General features: G+C 40.4%; 1 protein-coding gene across 5 annotated transcripts in view; it reads right to left on the bottom strand.

Annotated features, from left to right (window-relative positions):
- The window catches only part of OSBPL5 (oxysterol binding protein like 5), a 129,400-nt gene that overhangs the window by 23,289 nt on the left and 85,740 nt on the right, over positions 1 to 20,371 (bottom strand). For all 5 annotated transcript variants that reach the window (XM_052694560.1, XM_052694559.1, XM_052694561.1 and 2 more), the window contains 5 exons: positions 20,224 to 20,304; positions 19,456 to 19,557; positions 17,703 to 17,906; positions 12,189 to 12,273; positions 3,987 to 4,158 (listed from right to left, as the gene is read on the bottom strand). In XM_052694560.1, the coding sequence (XP_052550520.1) occupies positions 3,987 to 4,158; positions 12,189 to 12,273; positions 17,703 to 17,906; positions 19,456 to 19,557; positions 20,224 to 20,304 (644 nt within the window). The remainder of the gene's footprint in view (positions 1 to 3,986; positions 4,159 to 12,188; positions 12,274 to 17,702; positions 17,907 to 19,455; positions 19,558 to 20,223; positions 20,305 to 20,371) is intronic.

The following is a 20,371-nucleotide window of genomic DNA, read 5'->3' as shown; positions in this document are numbered from 1 at the left end:
TTTCAGCATTTACAAGGGGTTTCAGAGGATCAAAAGATCCTCCAGAGGCCCTGGATCTTGAAGAGCTTTGTTACCTCCTGAAGCCCACCTCCTTCTCAAAGCAAGCTTTCTCTCCTCACCAGATGAGAGCTCTGACTCTTCTGGGCACGTTCCAATTTTGGTTATAGATTAATGCTGAAAGTTCCCATCCCTTGTTCCACCCTCCTGGTTCTCTTGTGGGCAAGCATTTTTGTTTGTTTGCTGATTATTTTAAGATAAATAGACATCGCTATTTAGAGACAGGTTTTTAAATAATAATTTTAAAAAAGAAGAGTCAGGACACAGAAAATTGTCATCAGCTTTTCAGATGATCTCAGCATGTGATTTTTATTGCACAAACCAAGCCACACTGTGCTACTCACAGCTCAGTTTCCAGAGGAGCCCAACAGCTTTCTGTGCCTTCAGAAAATCTCTTAACTCCACTTGCATATGTATCTGTGTATATGTCTCCATGTGTATAATATAAAAACTACTGTGTTTTCAATTTTTAGCTTCACTTTAAAATAAACCTACCATCATAGACCAGAAAGTCAATGACCCCTATACTCCAGCCCTAATAAGTTGCTTTTAGACATTACATATCTGTCTAAAAGTTCTAGTGCCAAGGTCTCACTTCTTTGTTATAGATAGTGACCTTCAAGTGTAACGACTGATAACCAAATACAATGAAAGTCTGGAGTACGGCGTGTGCATGAGTTTAATATGACAAAGAGGAAGAAAGGTAAGATCTGTCAGAGCAATTATCCCATGATTCCCTGGCACTGATACTTTCTGATGGTAGGGCAAGTATTAGTTGTGGACCTTCAAAACCTAATTTATTCCTTCATTTTTCAATTATCAGTTAAATACGTTTATGGTTGCTACACTCCCTCACCCAGTCAAACTTTTCTCCATGGAGTACGTACGCTTGAAAAAGTTTATTATAAAGCTTATGGGTCATGGCTCAGAAGAAGCATGTTTCTATTTCATATTAGTAAGGAGAGCATATGTTTTCAAGCTTCATCTGCCTCACATTTCCTCTACACTTTCTTCCCACCCCAATTCTTTTGCAAAAATGTTTCTTTAAAAGATTCCAGATTTAATCTGAGGGGAGATTAAACTGATATGAAATCACACTTCATTGTGCTGGATTATTCACCAGCCACAAACAAGGCAAGACTTAACATCCCAGAGCCAAGGAGCTGCTCCAGGAAACCAAAGGGAAAACAGATGTTCTGAGGAACAAATTTGAGATGCTGAAGTGAAGCCAGATCTTCTACTCCTTCGAACAGAGTTATCAGTAAATATGTACAATATGAGAAAAATTCAACCCGTGAGCTTGAACTAAAATCAATGTTAAGATTTCTCAGAGGCTTCCAATGGGATTTGGACCCGGTTTGAAATGCTAGAAAGGAATGAATATACCAAAAGTCAAGAGCAGATTTCCATTTTACTCATGAGCATGAGTGACTCGGCATCTTTCACAGCTAATACACTGTTTCAGCATACTGGATCTGCCATATGTCAGTGCTTTACTTTCCAGTAGAGCTCCTGGAAACTTCTGTCAGTGACCCGCACTTCTTTGGGTTTAATGCTGCTCATCTACACAAAGCAAAAAAATAAATTTGGCTCTCATCAAACAAGGAAACAAGCCAGATTCCTTGGACTGGGGGACACGGAAGCAGCAAGAAACACAGCTTCATATGAAGAGCGTCTGATGCCCTAAAGGCCTCTTGTCTAAAAATCTCAGATTTGCCCAGTACTTTAGTTTTTGATTCACAGGCACAATTTGCATAGTTCTTTTCCTTTCATGCTTCTAGGGACATAGATTTCAAAATCACCATGTAATCTTGACTTCTCTCCCAGCAGGAAAAGAAGCAAAGCAGCCAGTAGACAAATGCAGCTTTGGCTCAAGTGAGAATTCGCCTTTGCCAGTTTTCTTGGGTTTTGTTCTCTCTATAATATCCATCATCTCCCTTTTTTTCCTTTTTGTTTCCTTGACAGAGTAGTTTGGCTAATTTGAAGATGGAGTTAAATGTAATTAACTGCCCCCCTTAACAACAGCGTGCCAGTTTAATTGGTACGGCTCCCTGTAGGGAAGGCGTTTAATTAGAATGATTGAATCCCTGTGACGAAACCACCGTCAGTGGCAAACTAAAAATCCCTTGTTCAGCATTTCCACAGTTTAGGTTTTATTTTCACCCTCAGTTAAATGTTCTTTATTCCACCAGGGACAACAGAAAGTCGTTCCTCTGGGCTTTAAGCACTGCCGAAAGTCTGGGTACACATTAAAGTCAGTGGTAAAAGTCAGAAAGGAGAGTGAATTGTCCAGACAATCAGATGCCAAACTTCCAGATTGAACTAGACTTAGCTAAAATCTGAGTTTGTCAGAAAAATCTGGTTCCAATTGTGGGTACCCTGTTCTGCCCAAAACCCTGCCATGTGTGCAGAGCCTCAGTCACATTCAGAGGGCTTTTACTGTCGGATAACTGAGTGGTGAAGCAGAGGCACCATTTAAATGTCATTTAAGTATCGTATGTTAGAGAAGAAATACTTCAGTGCAGTTTTAACTCTATCTTCTGCATTTTCAGAAGCCATGGGTCTGACTGTAACTTCTCAGTGCTGTAGGCTCCCTTTTACTATTAATACTTCTATACACTCAAGCATCAGCTGAAAAAAGTCCACTGCATTCACAGCAAGCACAGTTCTGAAAGCCTCTTTCTTACATAGAAAAAAATTAGAAAGTGGGGTATTACAGAAGATGCCCGAGAAAAACAGCAGTATTTGCTCACCTACTAGGGCAACACAGCCACCATAGCAGTACATCTGATTTCCTTCTCTTCACACACTGCTCCTCAGAAAAGCTTGTATTCAAGTTTTAGCTTAAAAAACAACAACAACAAAACCAACAACAAAGAGCAGGTCTGGAGAATGCACACTGGGAATACCAGAGCCTTTCAAAGTAAAGGCCAGACCAGAACGCTGCCATTTAGCTTAGGTCCCATGGGACCAGTGATACCTCTACAGTCTGCAGAAGACTCAGATCCCTGCTGTTGTTACACTTGTAACAGTGCAGAAGAAAATCACCCGAAGGTGAGATTCCACTCTGTGAGACATCATCCATGCAAAACGGCAAGTGTTGCTACCCTAAAAACTGTCTAATCAGTGGTTCATGGTTTGAGCCCTAAAAGTTAAATTCCTATCAGCAAAACTAGAAATAGACACTACATCTCCCAGTTCCACTCCAAGGGCCAAATATCTATACCAGAGCTATTTTTGAGCTTGCCTATTTATCTAAAAGCAACAGATAAAGCCCTTTCTTCTTTTAAATGCTTTGAAGTCAGTTTTTCCAAAATGCTGCAGCATTACTAGGAATATGAATAGGGCACATTTTTTCCCTTATGTAAAAATGTATCTGAGGCATAATGGAAGAAATAGGAAACCACTCAAAACCCCTGTAGAGAGAGAATAGGTAATTATAAAACTAAGGATGCAGTGTGTGCACACTGCTGACATAGTACTATTAGCAAAGAGAACACATTATTAAAAAACAGATCAGACTCAGAGCCATATGTGCTAGTCAACCGACTGTAGGCACTGTAAATGATTGTGTCTGCCTAACCACAGGTCTACTTCAGTGACTAGGCTGCACTCTTTACTCAAGCAAGCCATTTTCATGGAACTACCTTTAAACAGCATTTTGATTCAAGAAGGATACAGAAGAAAATTGCTTACTGTATACATGAACTCAACTGAGGTTCCTCCCAAGCACCAGGTGACTACAGATTCCATATTCTCCAAACCCACAGATTTCTGATGGATGCAACAGAAGAATATACAGGCTATTTTTTTATCTGGGTCTTCTTAATGGGCTCTGGTTACGTAACACTAAAGTTGACAGGATGCTCAAGCATGACCCACCCAACACTTTTCTCTCTGTGCATTAAGAAGTGAGAGCCCCATCTTACTGGAAGAACTCCTGGTCCGAGATGGTGCTTGTGTGCAAGATGTTGTTGAGCCCTGCATGTGCAGAATCACTTGAGCCATTCATTTCTCCATCCTTTCCCTGCTTGGAGGCACTGAGCCGGAAGAGGCTGGAGCAACGCAGGGCAAGTTCCAGAGCATCCAGCCAGCATCGGCCTGTGAAAATAAGGGACATTGTTGAATCACAGAATCGTAGAATCGTAGAATCCTAGAGTGGCCTGGGTTGAAAAGGACCACAATGCTCATCTAGTTCCAACCCCCTGCTATGTGCAGGGTCTCCAACCAGCAGACCAGGCTGCCCAGAGCCACATCCAGCCTGGCCTTGAATGCCTCCAGGGATGGGGCATCCACAGCCTCCTTGGGCAACCTGTTCCTGTGCCTCACCACCTTCTGTGTGAAAAACTTCCTCCTAATATCTAACTTAAACCTCCCCTGTCTTAGTTTAAAACCATTCCCCATGTTCCATTAAGGACAGGAGAGTAATTAAGGACAGGAGAGTAATTAAGACATTCATACATTGCTTCAAAAGCTTCTTACCTGGGAGCAAAGCTTATTATAACTCAGGAATTCACTGTGTACAATAACCTATGTTACATTTTTCATCTCCTTAATCCTCTGGCTATCTTGTCCTCCTCCCCAGTGTGTAAGCACTGAACTAGAAGTCGACTTGCAGGTTGCACACTGGGTGTAATGTTCTAACAGCAAACACTCCAAAGAAGAACCAGGAAGATCAATACTGCCAGAGTGATTAACAGTGGGGGAAATTGCTTGTCAGGCTGTTTATTTTTCCCAGTCCCTCAGACAATCAGGATGAAGCGTCAGCTTTTCTTACCATGCTCTAAAATATCTGTAACTGAAGGGCCTACTTTACAAATACAAGAAACCGTAAGTTTGGTGCAGAGAAGAGATAAACTATGTCTAGCTTTACTGGATTCTCTTAAGGCCTGCACAGAAACCACAGACAGGAACCCAAACTGAACCTTGGATCCTTTTCCGATGATCCACAAAATTCACAAAGCAGTGTGGTAGTGCTGAACATCACAGTGCTGGAGCCTTTGTATTCTTGAACGCACCTGAAAACAGCCTGCTTCTTTAATGTGGCCAGGGCACCTGCAAATTGGCTGAACATTTAAGAACTGAGGTATCTAGGGAGTTATCCTCTAATTTCTAGCATGTAAAACACAGCTCTTGATTACACTCCTCAAAATACATTCTGCAATAATTAGAAGTGTTCTTGAGAGGCAGGGAAGAAAACAAAGGGATTTTTGCTCTAGCAACAGCAGCTGCTACAAACTGGTTGCTCCTGGACTGCATCCACCTGGAGGTTCCATTTGGGAAATGTTTCCATTACATTTGATTCCACCACACACTAAGCATCATGCATATGCATTAATCTCACTGGGATCCAGCTGATCTCTTGGGCAGAATTCCTATCAACTTCAATGTGACTGAAATTTGGCTCTACAAGATCAATGAGAGCTTTAAAAAAAATAGCTCATGTATATAAGGAAATGTTTAAAATTTGAGTAGCTTTTAGAGCTTACTTTGGTACAAAGCTATAAACCAAAAAGAGAGTAAAAACTCCAGAGTTTTGCAGAATTCCATTTGAATACTGAGCCCCAAACACCACAGAGCTCAGCCATTCATTCAAATTTCAACCCCTAAATTCCTTCTGTATCAGCTTACGATTTAATAATAAAACCATACGTAATGGAAACTAAAGATTAGGAATGTTGAAGGCTGTTGGAATTGATTTCACACTATTTTGTATTTTAAAAATATTCTTGCACGAAGGCTTTACATACAGAGATTTATTCTCCTCTTGCCATGTGGAAGATTTGCATGCATAACCCATCAGAGTTAATGGCTCTGCTGAGAACAAATTTATTCTCTTCTACACACCCCTGCTATCCCATCAAGATGGAAACTTGTTTCAGGTTACTCCATACAAGTGAGTACACTGCTGCTTGTGCTCATCTTCTTTGACTTTCCTCTCTCCTTAACTTTTCTTTTCCTGTCCATGCAGAGTGATGACTGCATCATTTGGAAACACCGCAAATGTCAAGATATTTTTATGTCCAATGGGCTTGTAGAGATAGATGCTTTGATAAAGAGCAGTAAGGGAGGTCAGCTCCTCAGCTCTCTGCAGCACTCCTGCACAGACATTCTCTTGTGACAATCACCACAATGCACTGGCTATGTTTATGCTTTCTAACAGGGGTGACAAGAATGCCCCAAGTCTCCAAGCCAGCACCTGGCCACTTCCCATACTGTGCCCTGCAGCCCAACCCTCCCTGAAGCTGGAGGCACAGCTGGCCACCCTGCACTGCCACTGCCATAGGCATTCACTGGTACCAACACATGCTATGAGTGTCCACCACATTGCCACAAGAAACCATTACATGACATGCTTAAGTTTTATATTATTTTAGATGAATCCCAGGAAGTGGTTATGAGTAACTTGAACCATTTTGGAAGCTGAATTCAAAGAGTTTAAATTAAAAAATAATAATAATTAAATTGTTTAATTTAATATTCCAATGCAGCGACACAAAGCTTTAGAGGAACAGTCATTATAAGAACGAACCATGCGTTAGCATTCAGTATTACTTCTGCCCCACAGCACATGGAAACTGTGTCAGAGCCTGCCCTTGTATTCACTTCCAACAGAAAGTGAATTCAAGCAATGCACAGAAACCCCAAGCTAAGATTTCAGCCATCAGGTGGTGCTGTGAATCTAAACAAACACATACCACACAAACACACACACACACACACACACACACACACAGACAAAGACATAGGATTTCCTCTGCACATAAAAAGGTTAAATTCTCTGCAAGTCAACAGTGTGTTAATTTTACAATTAATTTTACAGTACAATGCTGTAAAATCATACCCTCTAAGTTTCGGGGACTGTGCACAAGATAAACCTGCTTCATTGCTACAGGCCTACATGAAATATTTTACATTTGAGTGATCTTGCTATTGAGTAACATTCATCTTTATTGTGAATACTGCATGAAAAATCTATCATCTGGATTGCTTAATTGCTTACATGAGGTGTCAACTCCCTCCCTCAGGAAATGCAGAAGGAGAAAAAAGCATGTGATCACGATAATTGAATGGTCATCCACAGTCATGGTAGTCTGCATTAAGGCTTCACAGACTTTACTTTTCACATTTTCTAATTCTGAATGGTTGACTCAAGACATATTCTTTTTGTATGCGAGGTGCTTGGATCAGAGAAGGATGCAGAAGGTTCCCTCAGAGGGGAATGGCAGCCCAATATGATCCATATAAAGGAAGCAAAACAGAAATGCAGAGGAGTTACAATGATAGCCTTTCATCCAAAGCTAACAGTTCTAAGTGAGAAAAACAACAGACAGAAAAGATATCCCATCTAGAAAAGGTTCCCTTCTCTGAAGGACAAAGTCAGTCCCAGTCAGGTCGCTCACACTGGCAGCAAGAACAAGGAAGACATCTCATATCACCCATCTTTCAGCACCTGAACTGCCTGGGTTTGGGTTGCCTAGCCAGCCTTGGCTCCCTCGAGGAGCAATGGGAGAAGAGTGATCCCTTGAACATGGCAGTCCTTCAAAGGCCAAAAGCAGTTATCTGTCCTACTAGAGTACTTCCATTAGCTCAGGTTCCAGTTCTTTTCTGGAGCAGTTGCTCTCCTTGCTCTGACAATTGGTTTGAGTTTCCATTCCCCTACATCACTTCAGCAAATGAAGATCATTTGGCACGTGGCAGCATTTAGGTTTTTTTCTTTGATACATGTGTCCACAGCCATGACTGACAATTTCAAGAAGGAAATTCTTTGCAAAATCTGCTAAACACAGCTGGGTTCCAAAGTTCCTTCCTTCTTGAAAGGTTTTGAAAAAAACCTAATAAAGGATGTGTAATGCTGTGACTTCTCAAAACCAAAGCTGAACACACATCTCTGTTTTGAAATCTTCAGGCCTTGTAGCTCAGCAGCCTGGAAAAGCACCCTGCAGTCCTCTGAGATGATTCACGCAGTCCAGCTGAACGGACAACAAGCACTGCTTCTCCTTGCAGGACACTTTCTGTATCCACAGGGCACTGCTGGCAGTGTGCAGAAAACTAGAGGCTACAAGGTTGAATAGGAGAAAACATGTGCTTGCACCAACTCTTTTGCTTCTTGGACAAAAGGAACTACTAAAACCAAGTGACAAAAAACACTTCTACCCCTTGGAGAAAACAATGGTTGCTTATGCTGCTACACCAGTCTCAGTTCAAGGAATACCTTCAGTGTTTCCTAGCCTTTAAACAGATCTTAAATTATAACAACCATCCTACAGAAATACAAAAAGAACAAAGCAGACAATACTGGAAAAACAAAGCTCTTCAGTTCTCATCATTCCATTTAGAACAACTCTGAATTTGATGTGCTAGATCTATCTGCCACATTCTGGAGCAGCAGATCACAGAGGAGCCAGCCAATGTTCTCTCAGCACTCACCAATAACACAGATCTGCTTGAGGTGGAATCATATCATGGCACAGAGAAATTTCAATCTAGGATTAAACTTTGCATTTTTGTAGCTAGAGAACAGCTGAGATTAATTTCTTGCCAATTAAGACTTCAAAAGCCTCACACCTAGTAACCATACATTATTCCAGACAGGCATCACTTCAGGGGTGTTCATTCCTCTTGAATTATTAAAGTCATCCAGCTTTTGGCTTCATGCCTCACACCTACAAGATAAATGCTTTTCAAAATCAACCTGAAGTAGACTGCCACCTGGAAATGATGAATACTTGCTCAAGTGCACACAAATCACGGATGCTGAGGAAGACACAGATTTGGTTCAGTCAGTGAACATTAAGGTCACAGTATCCAGCTGACTGCTTCTTATTTTGTGGTATCAGTTGGGTGCCTATGTATATGATTTCTTGCATTCTGGCTGTCAAGATGCAAGGATGTCATTCCTCAGTTAGCTGCAGGTGCAGTTGTATTCACCAAGCTAAACAAAGTCAAGTTGCAAATGCCTGGATTTTCAAGTGCTGTGAAAAATCTGAGGAATGTAAAGGGCAGACATAAAGCTAACAAGGCAATTTCTAATTTTTTCCACCACTCCCAGGGTCCGGTGGTGTATTGCACTGTGGAGATGATTTCAAATAGCAATCTTCCTCTTGGTTCACTGCTTCTGTGCATGAACCTTATTTTAATAATGTAATTTAATCCCCAGATCAGAGCACCCATTTTGGAGGAAGGGCTGAGTGCCTAGCAAAATCTATAGAAATAATGACACCACAAGCCAGAGCATCAGGTTTTACACACAGCTCTACCCACACAAGGCTAACCAAAATTTGCCTGGAGGAAGGGACAGACATAAGCAATGAAATGCAAGTGTAGTTTATAATTCCACCGTTTAAGCCTTTAACCCTTGGTAGCCTGCCACTTTGAGCTTCCCCAGTAATCCTTTCAGTAGCAGTGCCTATGGCAAGGTGGAGATCTAAGATACGAGATACAACCAGGTAACTCCAACTGCTTGGGAGCTGCAGGGCACTGACTTGGGGATCTCAGGAACAGCCTCAGAATGGTCAGAGCAGGAAGTTCGGAACGTGTTTCAATTACTAATGCTAAGTCGCTCATCAGCATAAGTCTGAAATGAATACATAGTCACTGGTTCGGAAAAAGCAATTTCCTTTTCTGATACTGCTAAGAAAGAAAGACCCTGCGTTTGTACAGGTTGGGCCTTGCGGGCTGATTTGACCTTCCAGATGTCTTTAAAACACATCACAAAGCAGACTGCTGCTGGCGTCTGTGAATGTGAAATTCAGTGTAGCTTGGCGGTAGTTCTGCAGGCTGTGCAGAAGTCAGGACCTTAAATCCTACCAGCATTCTCTCACAGATGGTACAGCAGAGGGGAAAAAAGGGATTCTGAAATGCTGAGAGAAAAAAGTAGGCCATGTAGCTGCTGATCGTGGTACAGAACTGTACATATAACATATGTTGTAACTCAATATTCTCCAGCAAGTCAGAGGCTTACAGGAATTACTGTTAAATTCACCAAATGCTCTGCCGTTCATTTTCCGCTATTAACATGGGAGGGTGGATTAAAAAGAATACGGTCACAACACCTCCTCAGAGATGCCACAGATTCAAACAACGTGGAAGGACTTGCTAACCAGACCACCCTACTGTAGAAAAACAGCAAAGAAAATGAAAATGATGCTACATCCTAAAGTGACTCTACTTTGACCTGCCCGGTCCCTGCCTGTTTCTTAAGAATACTGTCCAACATTTTCCAGTAAGTGACTATTTTAAGCTCTTATGACACCAGAGTCATAATAATTCACTGGGCACAAAACTTCCCACAAGGCCTCTAAATATTTAAACTTCTCATGCACCAGACATGGCCCCTTTTGTGGTTTTCCAGAATTACAGTATATAACTTGAGTGGAGAGATCACAGCTAGATAAGTCTTACTGCTGATGATCTCTTGGGGACTACTGCAAGCATGGAGCACTCATGGGCAAGGGTAATCAGAACAAATCTAAAGCTATTCTACTATTTTAAGGCCTATGATAGTCATCATAGAAAAGAGAGTGTAGAAACTCAGCCACAGGTCTCTTTGCCAGGCCTCAACATTTAATCATCAGATTTTCACAAGAATAAAGTTTTCATTTAGAAGACAACAGAAATGACACAAGAAAAGGACATTATCAGACAGCAATTTGTCTTGAATGTATACAACGGCCACTTTGTTCCCTCTGAGCATTTTCCAATTAAGTTGACTGAAAGACGAGTCAGATGGATCTCAAAATAATTACAAAATCTGGATTGTCAGACAGTGAAGTTAGTCAGTTACCTAAGAACTCTGCAGGACTGTTCTGTTTATTTCTTCTGCAGGTCATCCATCTAGCTAGAGTTTGAAATGCCTGTAACTTAACAGCTCTGCCTCAAAGGCATTTTTTCCCAAAAGACTATGTATCAATCTATTCCTGTCAAGGTGGGTGATATTTGGAGCCAGGTAAAATCCTGCATCCCTTTACACAAATATGCTGTACTGTCCCATAAGTTACAAAGATGTAGAAAAGAATAAATGTGCTTCTACAGTTCTGTACAAGTTCCACTTATTTTCATATCATTTCACTATATAGGCAATTCTAAGCAGCTCTCACTATTGAGATGGTATACCTCATATGAATACAGCAGCAGGAAAAACAGCATGCCAAGTATATAATGGAAGAAGCCTTCCTCCTATTCTAAGTGCCACGTCAGAGCTGCATTTGGCATCTTCAGTGTCCCATTTTTAGTCTTTAGGAATACAGGAAACTTATTCACCAGAAGCATGCTGTTTCTAAAGCCCACTGTGCTCCACAAACAATTTTTATGTCCTTGAAGTCAGTCTAGATGAAATCTGATCGAGCACATGGACTACATGGGCATCCTTTCTGTGAGAGGCAACAAAGATCCATGAAACAGTCGCAGTTAATCTGCCATGCCAAAGAAACTACTGCAGTCTGAAGGTTAAACGGAATGAAAACATGATTTTAATCACTTTATCTACTTATAAATCACTGATATTTTAGGTTGCTAAAGTCATTTAGAGAGATTTTCACATAGCAAGCTGGCATACTTACTGTATATTGACCTAAAATTACCTTCCACAATTTTGTGAATTCCCAGAACATTTTTTTACATGAGGTTGCACAAGGTTCCGTCTGGACTTGCTACAACATAAAAGCTGATAAAGCATGTTTACAGGAGAATTCTGGTGTTTGAGAGGCATCTATCCACACTTTTTCCATATTGCTATGTTATTTTCCTCCAAAAGGTCTCTACCTATTTGATGACTTAGGCAGACAACCCTCTAAATTATCTGTTCAACTGAGGAAGCAGGTAAGCCTCCTCTCAAGAGAATTCAGGATCAGCTTCTTTCTTTCTCTAGTGTTTACTGATGTAAAGTTGTTATCTCAGCTACAAGCCAAGGTCCTTCCATACACGTATACAGAAAGGTGTCTTTTCATGAAGAATATGAAATGTACTGTAGTCTGCCTGACCTATTTTAACCCATGCTAATGAATGTCATCTCAAACTGAGCGAGCTGTTACTTTTCCCTTCAAGATTTATTTATTTATTTATTTGCATCAATGTATTTTCTTCTACAGACTTGAAATAATTGGAGAAACCAAATGAAGACCCAAACTTACCATCTGATTCGGAGGCTGCTCTGAAAATCAAGTAGCTGCTGGGAAGAGGCTGAGTGATGGAGCCAACATTTTCTCCCTTTGGGCCCTGGAAATGCATACACACAAAAAGAAGTAAGGCTCTGTAGATGCAGTGACCATTCAGTGTCTTTCTACTAGGCAACGTGTGTATGTTTGTGATAAGAAAGGAGGAAAGAAGCAGATGGAGTAATTTAGAAAGATTCATTAGTAATCATGACTTGCTGCTGTGGTTCCAAAGCATTAATGAGCCCTGACATAAAATGGACTCAGCCTAACCCATGCTCAGCTACAGAACTGCCCTATTTATTCACATCCTCAGAAACAGAGGAATCTCATTCCTATAGTTTGGAAAAAAAACCAAGAAAACAACCAACCAACAACAACAACAAAAATTACAAAAGAATCAGCCAAATATTTGCTATTACCCATCTTTGTGTAACACCTGAACAGACTTTTCCATGCAGCACACATCAATCTGATACGCTGGAGATTAAATACCATTTATGTGTCACTATAAAACCTTCAGAGCCTGCACTTCTGCTGTGAGCATCTCTAGCAGAGAGGCAATGGCATATCTCCTAGAAGAAAGGAAGGAAGGAAAGGCAAAGCTCTATCCTGCAAACCCTTCTGTGGGGACCAGGCCATGTTGCAGGAAAGGAGATGGCAGGGAAGATTACATGCTGAGGATCAAAGGTTTCCCAGCACGGACACATCAATGGGCTGCTACTCTTCACCTCCACATCCACAAATGTTGAGAACCTTTATACTGGGGTGCCTGGGGGGACAGCTGCCTCAGAGATACTGGGAACAAAACCTGGTTTTGCTTGCTTATTTTGCTTTTACTTTAGGAGATGTAGAAAAACAGATGATTGTGTCTTGTAAACATCCAGCCACAACACAACACTGTCTAGAAATGATTCACATGGAGGCACTGGATTAAAGCACTCAGGTGAACAATACAACGTCTTGACTTTTTTCCTTATCATTTCCTCTTGAGCTCCAGAAGCTGTGAAGAAAAAGCTTTTCCTCTACCCAGTTAAGCTGAGCTTCATAGTCTGTATCGTATGTGCTTTAACTCACAACTTGCTTGAAATATAAATATGAGTCCTACCTCCACCTTTGCATTTCTGAAGTCACTCACCCTTTTTCAATTCCTTCTCTTCCTCATCTTGCAACAGACAACATGAAAGCAGATCAAATATGCCAATATCAAAAGTACATGCAGAGCAGAAAAACAACACTCGTATATCTACTATGCCAACTGCAGGGTAGAACAAGCAGTTTTCTTCAGGAATGCTGAAATACAGATTTTCTTTAGTTTCCAGAGAACACCACATGTAATACTTATAATCTGTATGGAAACATCTGCAATTTGAGTATGGTCCTCCCTTGCACAGTCCTTTGCAGTATCCAATCCCACTCTTGGAGAGAAGTTTGCATACAGTGAACTGTGTCTGTTACTGAAGACTGCTTCTGGTGTCTGGTAGTTAAATCATGGTTTTACCTGGATGTCTCTTTTTAAGTCTCACCCAGAGAGACAAAATTTGGAAAATATAAGGAGAGCAAGCATAGGACAAGCATCAAATTGTGTCTGTGTCTATGTCACAAACTTGCAGAGCAGAGAAGACCGCAATCTCCAGCCTAGCCTCTTCTCTCTATATCTGCAGGGTTCTTCTGCTGCCGGAGAAAACTGGGAGAAAATTCTGCAGGAGAAATTGGGATCTTTGTTACTTGCTTCTTTTTCCTTTCCCTTCTTCCACAAGAGGATCAGGGTTCACAAAATTAAGTGTTAAAGAGCTTAATAGTCAGGGCTGGCAAAGCTGGGATTTGATTAGTGATCCAGAGCAGAACAGCTCAAGACATTACCAGTGAAATTAATGTAATCAGGCAGCATTCCCAATGGCATTTTTCCTTTCACTAGTTTGCAGCTGAGCAAGACATTCAAGAATTGTTGGTAACTCCATTACTTGTGTTTTTGGATCAGAGACTGACATTTGTTCTGTTGAAGGAAAATCCCTACAACCAAGAAGTAGCGATACAGAGAGCCAGCACTAAAGAAACCAAGAGGGTGGACTGTCATGAAAGGATGGGTCAAAACAAGATTTTAGCAGACATTTAGACATGTAGATTAAAGCAAGGAGTGGCTTTGTCAAGAAAATGTATTCAGTGGTAACGCGTGCTTATGCACAGAAGGGGCTGTTTCCCACAGAAAGGAGAAGAAAGGTCATAAAAATAAAGTCAGTATTTCCACAAAGTAAACTAGGTTTTGTATCTGCACAGCAGAGATAATGGCACTTTCTGTCTCTCAGCCTTTGAGCACTGTACTTGTCTAGAGTTTAAGACCTCCAAGGCAATGACCATCCCTCACTAAAAGTGACTGTTATCTCTGCTGTTCTGAGATCTGGAGCTCAGCTGCAGCCTATAGGCAATACAGCCAAAAAAGGGCTATCTTCCATCCATTCCTGTTATTACATTTTATTTGAGACTCAAAGGCATTGACAAACAGGGTGTGTTCAGGCTTTGAAAAATGGAATGGATTTGCTGATATACATAGTGTGCCAAGACAGCTAGTCTTGGAAAGTCATAAAGCAAAGAGTAAAAGTGAGGAGGAAATCCCTGTATTCAAAGTGCTGTTGATAATTACTAAAAGACAAAGATAAAATTAGTGTAATATTATGGAGGACAATAAGCAACAGCAAAAGAAGTAGCACAAGCCCATTAGTAGAACTTCTTTCTTTAAAGAAATGACTCAAAACTCTTAAAATCAACAAATGTCAAGTTATATACATTCCTAGATCTGATTCCAACTCATTTACCACTTCAAAAATTCGCCAGAAGAAGATGAAGTCTATTGAAGCCTTCCCACACCATGTTCAGCTAACTTGTGTGTAAGCTCAAGGGGACATATTGACTATTCTAAGGCATTTATTTGGGACTGCTGGGCAAAACCTGCCAGCTGATAGCTGTACACTGCCTTTGCAAAGAACAAGAACAGATGTCCACATCCACACCTTCGTGTTAATTACTAAGTTGGCAATCCAGAAATCAGAAAGGTTTACAGGAAAAGAAGTTCCCTGGTGCATATAGCTGCCAGCTGTAAGATAGTGTCACATCTTACCTACCTACCATATAAAAGACATCCCAAAATTTCATCTTGCTCTAACTGTAGTTAAATGACTGCACATCAAACTTAGATGGTTAGCACAATCATGAACACTTGGGGCAGTGATTGAGCCAGGCATCTGTTCTAGGGCTGAACTCTGCCATTGGGTCCAAATGTCTGTAGAGCAGCCTGGATAACATATCCAAAGGTATCCATTACATTGAGGGAGCTGAGTCCAATAATGAAAATCTAAACTGGATCATCAACAGTAATCTGAAAAATCCTTGCAAGTTTTACAAGCCAGATTAGCCAAAAGCAAAAGTTGTTTAGCCAGACCTTATTTCTGTCATGATGGACATTATCTTGCATTTCTTGTTTAAGCTCAGGCTTACCTTTATTTCAGGACAAATAGGCTTTCTTTGCAAAGTTACACACAGACAATTTAGAATAGCAATTCTGCTCCAGCTGAATTAAAAGAAGGTTGTGAAATGACATAAAACTGTATGTTAGCAGTGTCAGCTTTAAACTGCTGCCAGAGTGCAAAGAGCTTATTTGACACTGAGCAATTCAACAGTGGATTCCTTGATTTGTATTCTGGTGTTCAGCTTGTGGCTGAAAGCACCTATCACACTTAACAGTTCCAGCTGAATTCAGATTTAAGGAACTATCCTCAAATGCAGCATTCCAAATAAGTCTCCAGTGACTTAGAATATTACTTTGACTTTAAAACTCAAATCTCTTGGGCTTCCTCTTGTACACAAACATTTTTCAGAAATATATTCCCTTCATATTTAATATGAGAATTCCTATTTCCATCACACGTTTTTCTCAAGAGGCACAAGAATTAGATACACATACACTCAAATACACTTATATAATGATAAAAACTGTTTCTTTTTGGATGGTTTATACCAAGAGAAGGGCATTCTGGCACAACATGACACTTCAGATCTGTCAGCAACACTTCTTTTCGCTGTTTGACTGTGCTCCTGATCTTGTTTCTTCACTATCTCTCCTGACTGTGCTTTTCAGAAGAGTTCAGTTGACCTGTCATGTCACAAGGAATTTATTTGTCGATGGACAGCAAATGATTGACATCCATCTTGGGCACATGCTCTGTATAAAAAAGCAACAAAACTCACACACTTCAAGAAGGTTGTGATAAAACCTTTGCAACATAGTGCAAAAGCAACCTGGGTTCAAACTGAAGCTGGTCTACCATCAGAAAACAGCACCTTTTACCCCTGGTTGATGAGGTCCATTTTAATTCTTTCTTCTAACCATAATAAAAATTCCAAGACTTGATATACTGTGTAGCTGTGTTTAAAACAGATTAACTGGACGGATGAGCTCCATCTGTTCTCACAGGGTTTCCCCCCCAGTTTCGTTAGGCATTCTGTTAGGCACTCTTTCCAGGTAGACTTATTTTGCTGACCACCCTGCAGTAAGGTAATAACTTGTAAGCCTCTTTTGCACTGGTGCACTCCTAAAAAATATATACTTTCAACAACTCTGTCGAGTTGCAATTTTTGGAGAGGAAAAAGAGTCCAAGATCAGTTGAGTACCATCTCTTCAAGATATCCAACAGATGCTGCTCTCAGTGCTTCTCAGAAGGTACTGGGGTCTTTCTCTTTGCTCCCAAGCATTCCATTTTATTTATTTATTTGTTTCTTAAAGAAAAAATAAAAGAAATGCAGTTTTTCGAAACTTGCAGGGAGTTACTTCAAGAAATGCAAGAAACTGTCAATCATCTGTATTACAGGGAGATCCAGAGGCCATTCTTGGAGCTGATAAGCATACGGGAAGATATTGCCTCAGCCTCAGGCTGAATAAGCACTCAAAACAAAAAAAGAGAAAGTCTTCCTATTTCCTTTTCAAAGAAGAGAAAGCTAAGACCAGCTATTCGAAATTACACTTTTGTCTCATGGCTGTGTCTTGAGCAGTCCACTGAGTTCTACTGCAAACAAACCGAAATTCAGACATCATAATTAAAAAAAATAAGCTGTGGTCAACAGCAATACTTTCTGTCACTTTTCCAGCCTTGTTCCAGTGTTGTGCAAAGCCATGTTGTACACCCTTGCCTTAGGGAAGTCAGTTATGCGGGTCTGCTATTCACTTTGCACTAGTTTGTTTCTCCTTTCCTCAATTTATGCATACATCTGTTCACCAAGAATGATACACATGTATAAATAATCACAATGTGCCGCACCTCTTTGATGTCATATTACAACCAAGCTTTAGTGTCCTTAATCTTATCACGCAATTTGCCATCATTAACAGCAACCAAGTTACTGAAAACGTAGACACTGTTAATGCTAGATAATGCTGGTGCTCAGCAGACACGAGTTCTAGCTACACTAACAGGAGGCTCTTCAGCTCATCACACTACTTACCTTTACAGCCCAGATTGACTGATCCAAAGGATGAAAAAGTTTAAAACAGAAGCCATCCTTTTTGGAGGGTCTCTCAATCAGCTCACAAGAATGAAGCAAGATTGTCCCAACCCACTGTCCGATCTTTGGCGTCTTATAAATCAGCAGCACTCCAGGTTTCAGAACACACCACAGCTTGGTCCAACTCTTCAGGGTCCCACGAATCTGCAGGGAGGCAGGAAGAGAACAAATTGTTGCACTTGTGTTCCTCCTTAAAATAAAAATGTTTATTCACTATTTACTCAGTAAATACAGTACACATTTCTCCCAAGCACACAGTACGATACATTTTGTTTGGAGATTACACTATCTGAACAGACTTGGGGTTCTTATACCAAAATCCCAGACCACTATCTGGTCTGATAGCAAATCAGGCTATCATCTTCATATTTTGATTACTGGCTTGGTGTTTGCATCTTGCTTCATTTTTCAGGCCAACCAGCACTGCTGGCCCATGTAAGTGATTTGTTAATAATCATGGAGGGCGTGCCAATGAGGATACCACATAGAAATATATTATAGCCAGTCTAACTGGACTTAGAAGTCATTTTAATAATGTTCTGTAGAACAGAAATATTAATGTGCTTTGTCAAATACCCTTTTTTTTAAAGCTCCTTCTCCAGCTGGTTCACTTCTCTGTCAAGCTCAATGCATATTCTCTTTTGTATAGAAGACATTGAATCTGATAGCATATATTTAAGATAAGAGCTTTAAGAATGGGGAGGTTTCTCACTAAGGTTATGTTTTGCCTAAGGTCTTCTTGTCTTCAGCATACATAGGTCAAACATCAAGTCTTATGTTTTGTGGATCAGGATCATTCGTTTCTGAGCCAGAAATCTCCATCCACAGCAACCATGAAACAGATATTTTTTATTAAAAAAAAAAAAAAAAAAAAAAAAAGAATTATTTATCAACAACACTGAACACTACAGAAATATTCTGCTGAATGTCTATTTTCTCATACAAACCACACACATCTCACTTGTCTGGCCTCTGACACTGCTGACCATAGGACAATTGGAGGATTTTTGCACTATTTAAATGCAATTGTTTTGTTTTGTGATTTTTCCAATTTACTTTATGTTTTAAAAGAGATGTTCAGAGATGTTTGAAGATTAAATTTTGCCATTATGGAAGGCAGGACCAGTTGAGAAGACTAGATAGCCCTGAATGAGGAGAAAACAGCGGTCAAAGATAGCATCTTGCAACGTGAATCCACCCGTAATTTGCCATATACAAAGTTTCAGGGCTTCAGTGAGAAGGTGTCACTAACTGAGTCTTTGTACAAGGAGAAATTACAGTTGTGTTTGGGTCCAATATGTTTCACTCTCTGCTGTGGTAATATAAAATCCAACCGTCAAAAGAACAAGCTGTATCTGCCTGTTCTCTCTTCTGTACAAAAGCACACCAATGGAAAGAGGTCAGCAGATTCTTTCAGAGGGGAAGAAAGAAAGAAACATCATCGCTTCCTTTGGTACTGTGCAGTTTTTGAGACCTTCTTAAAGACTTGAGAACTTCTTAAAGTTCTTCTTAAAGACATGCAATAGACAGATGGAAAAAAAAAAATTCCCCAGTATCTTAGTTCAAGTTTTACAGCAACATCAACTCAAAACGAGTCGGTCTTCGTACACTCAGTGCTTGTGCATAACTCTCAGACAGCAAGTATTTCTCATTATATTCTTCCTACAGTCTCAGAATAATCTGTGTGAAATACCTTCAGCCAGTCTGCTGTGATCACTACACTGGGATCCTTCAGAGCACTGAAGAGTTGTTTGGTAGCTCTTTTCTTCTCCTGTCTGTAATTTTTTTTTTGGACCTGGTTCAGAACAGGAAAAAAATAAATACAGTGACTGTAAGCACGACCTCTTTGGAGGAGGAAAGAACATAATGCATTAAGGGCAGCTAAGTATAGCATAGCTAGAACTTGACCCAGCGCAGGTTCCCCAGAAATGAGCACAGAGAGGAACAAAAACATACTGAAAGAACAGCTTCTTTCTTTGCTTACGAAGCTTGACTAAATGTAAACTGATTTTTTCTACCTTTTGGGGAATGTAAGAAGGCTGAATATCCAGTTCTCCTCACCCCTCAAATTTAAAAGATTTAATCTAATTTCACCCAAATCAAATTATTTATACTTTTGGTTTGGAGACAAACAAGTGTTCAAGAGATAATATGCTTAGTTTGCTTGGGCATGCCCCTCCTAACAAGACCAATGAAGCATTACAGTCCTCTTGATGTGCCTTATGGCTCTGGAGCATAAGAACAGAGCAAAATAATTACACTGATTTATTCCATTTGCAATATACAACCTAATCCTGTGTAGAGCTCATTAACGCCCGTGGCATAGAATGACTCCTAAAAGAGTCAGAAGCTTTTTTGGGACTTGGGAAATGACTCAGAAGAGTTCCCAGAGGTTTGTTTGAAAGGTACCACTTTGGTAAAAGAAAGTCTGCTGATGCTGACTTGGCTGCTTTGCACATACCTTCAGTGTTTCCTTCTTAGTGAATTTGGCTGTGGGAGATACACACTCTTTGTCAGATCCATTGCAAAACTTATATTCGATCTGAAAAACAAAGAGGAAAAGAGAAAATAGGAATGAAATGACATGAAGACGGTCATGCAGAGCTCTA

Source organism: Tympanuchus pallidicinctus, unplaced genomic scaffold, assembly GCF_026119805.1.
Source record: "Tympanuchus pallidicinctus isolate F22 unplaced genomic scaffold, pur_lepc_1.0 scaffold3, whole genome shotgun sequence".
NCBI lineage: Eukaryota > Metazoa > Chordata > Aves > Galliformes > Phasianidae > Tympanuchus > Tympanuchus pallidicinctus.
This window is presented reverse-complemented; position numbering and strand designations above follow the sequence as displayed.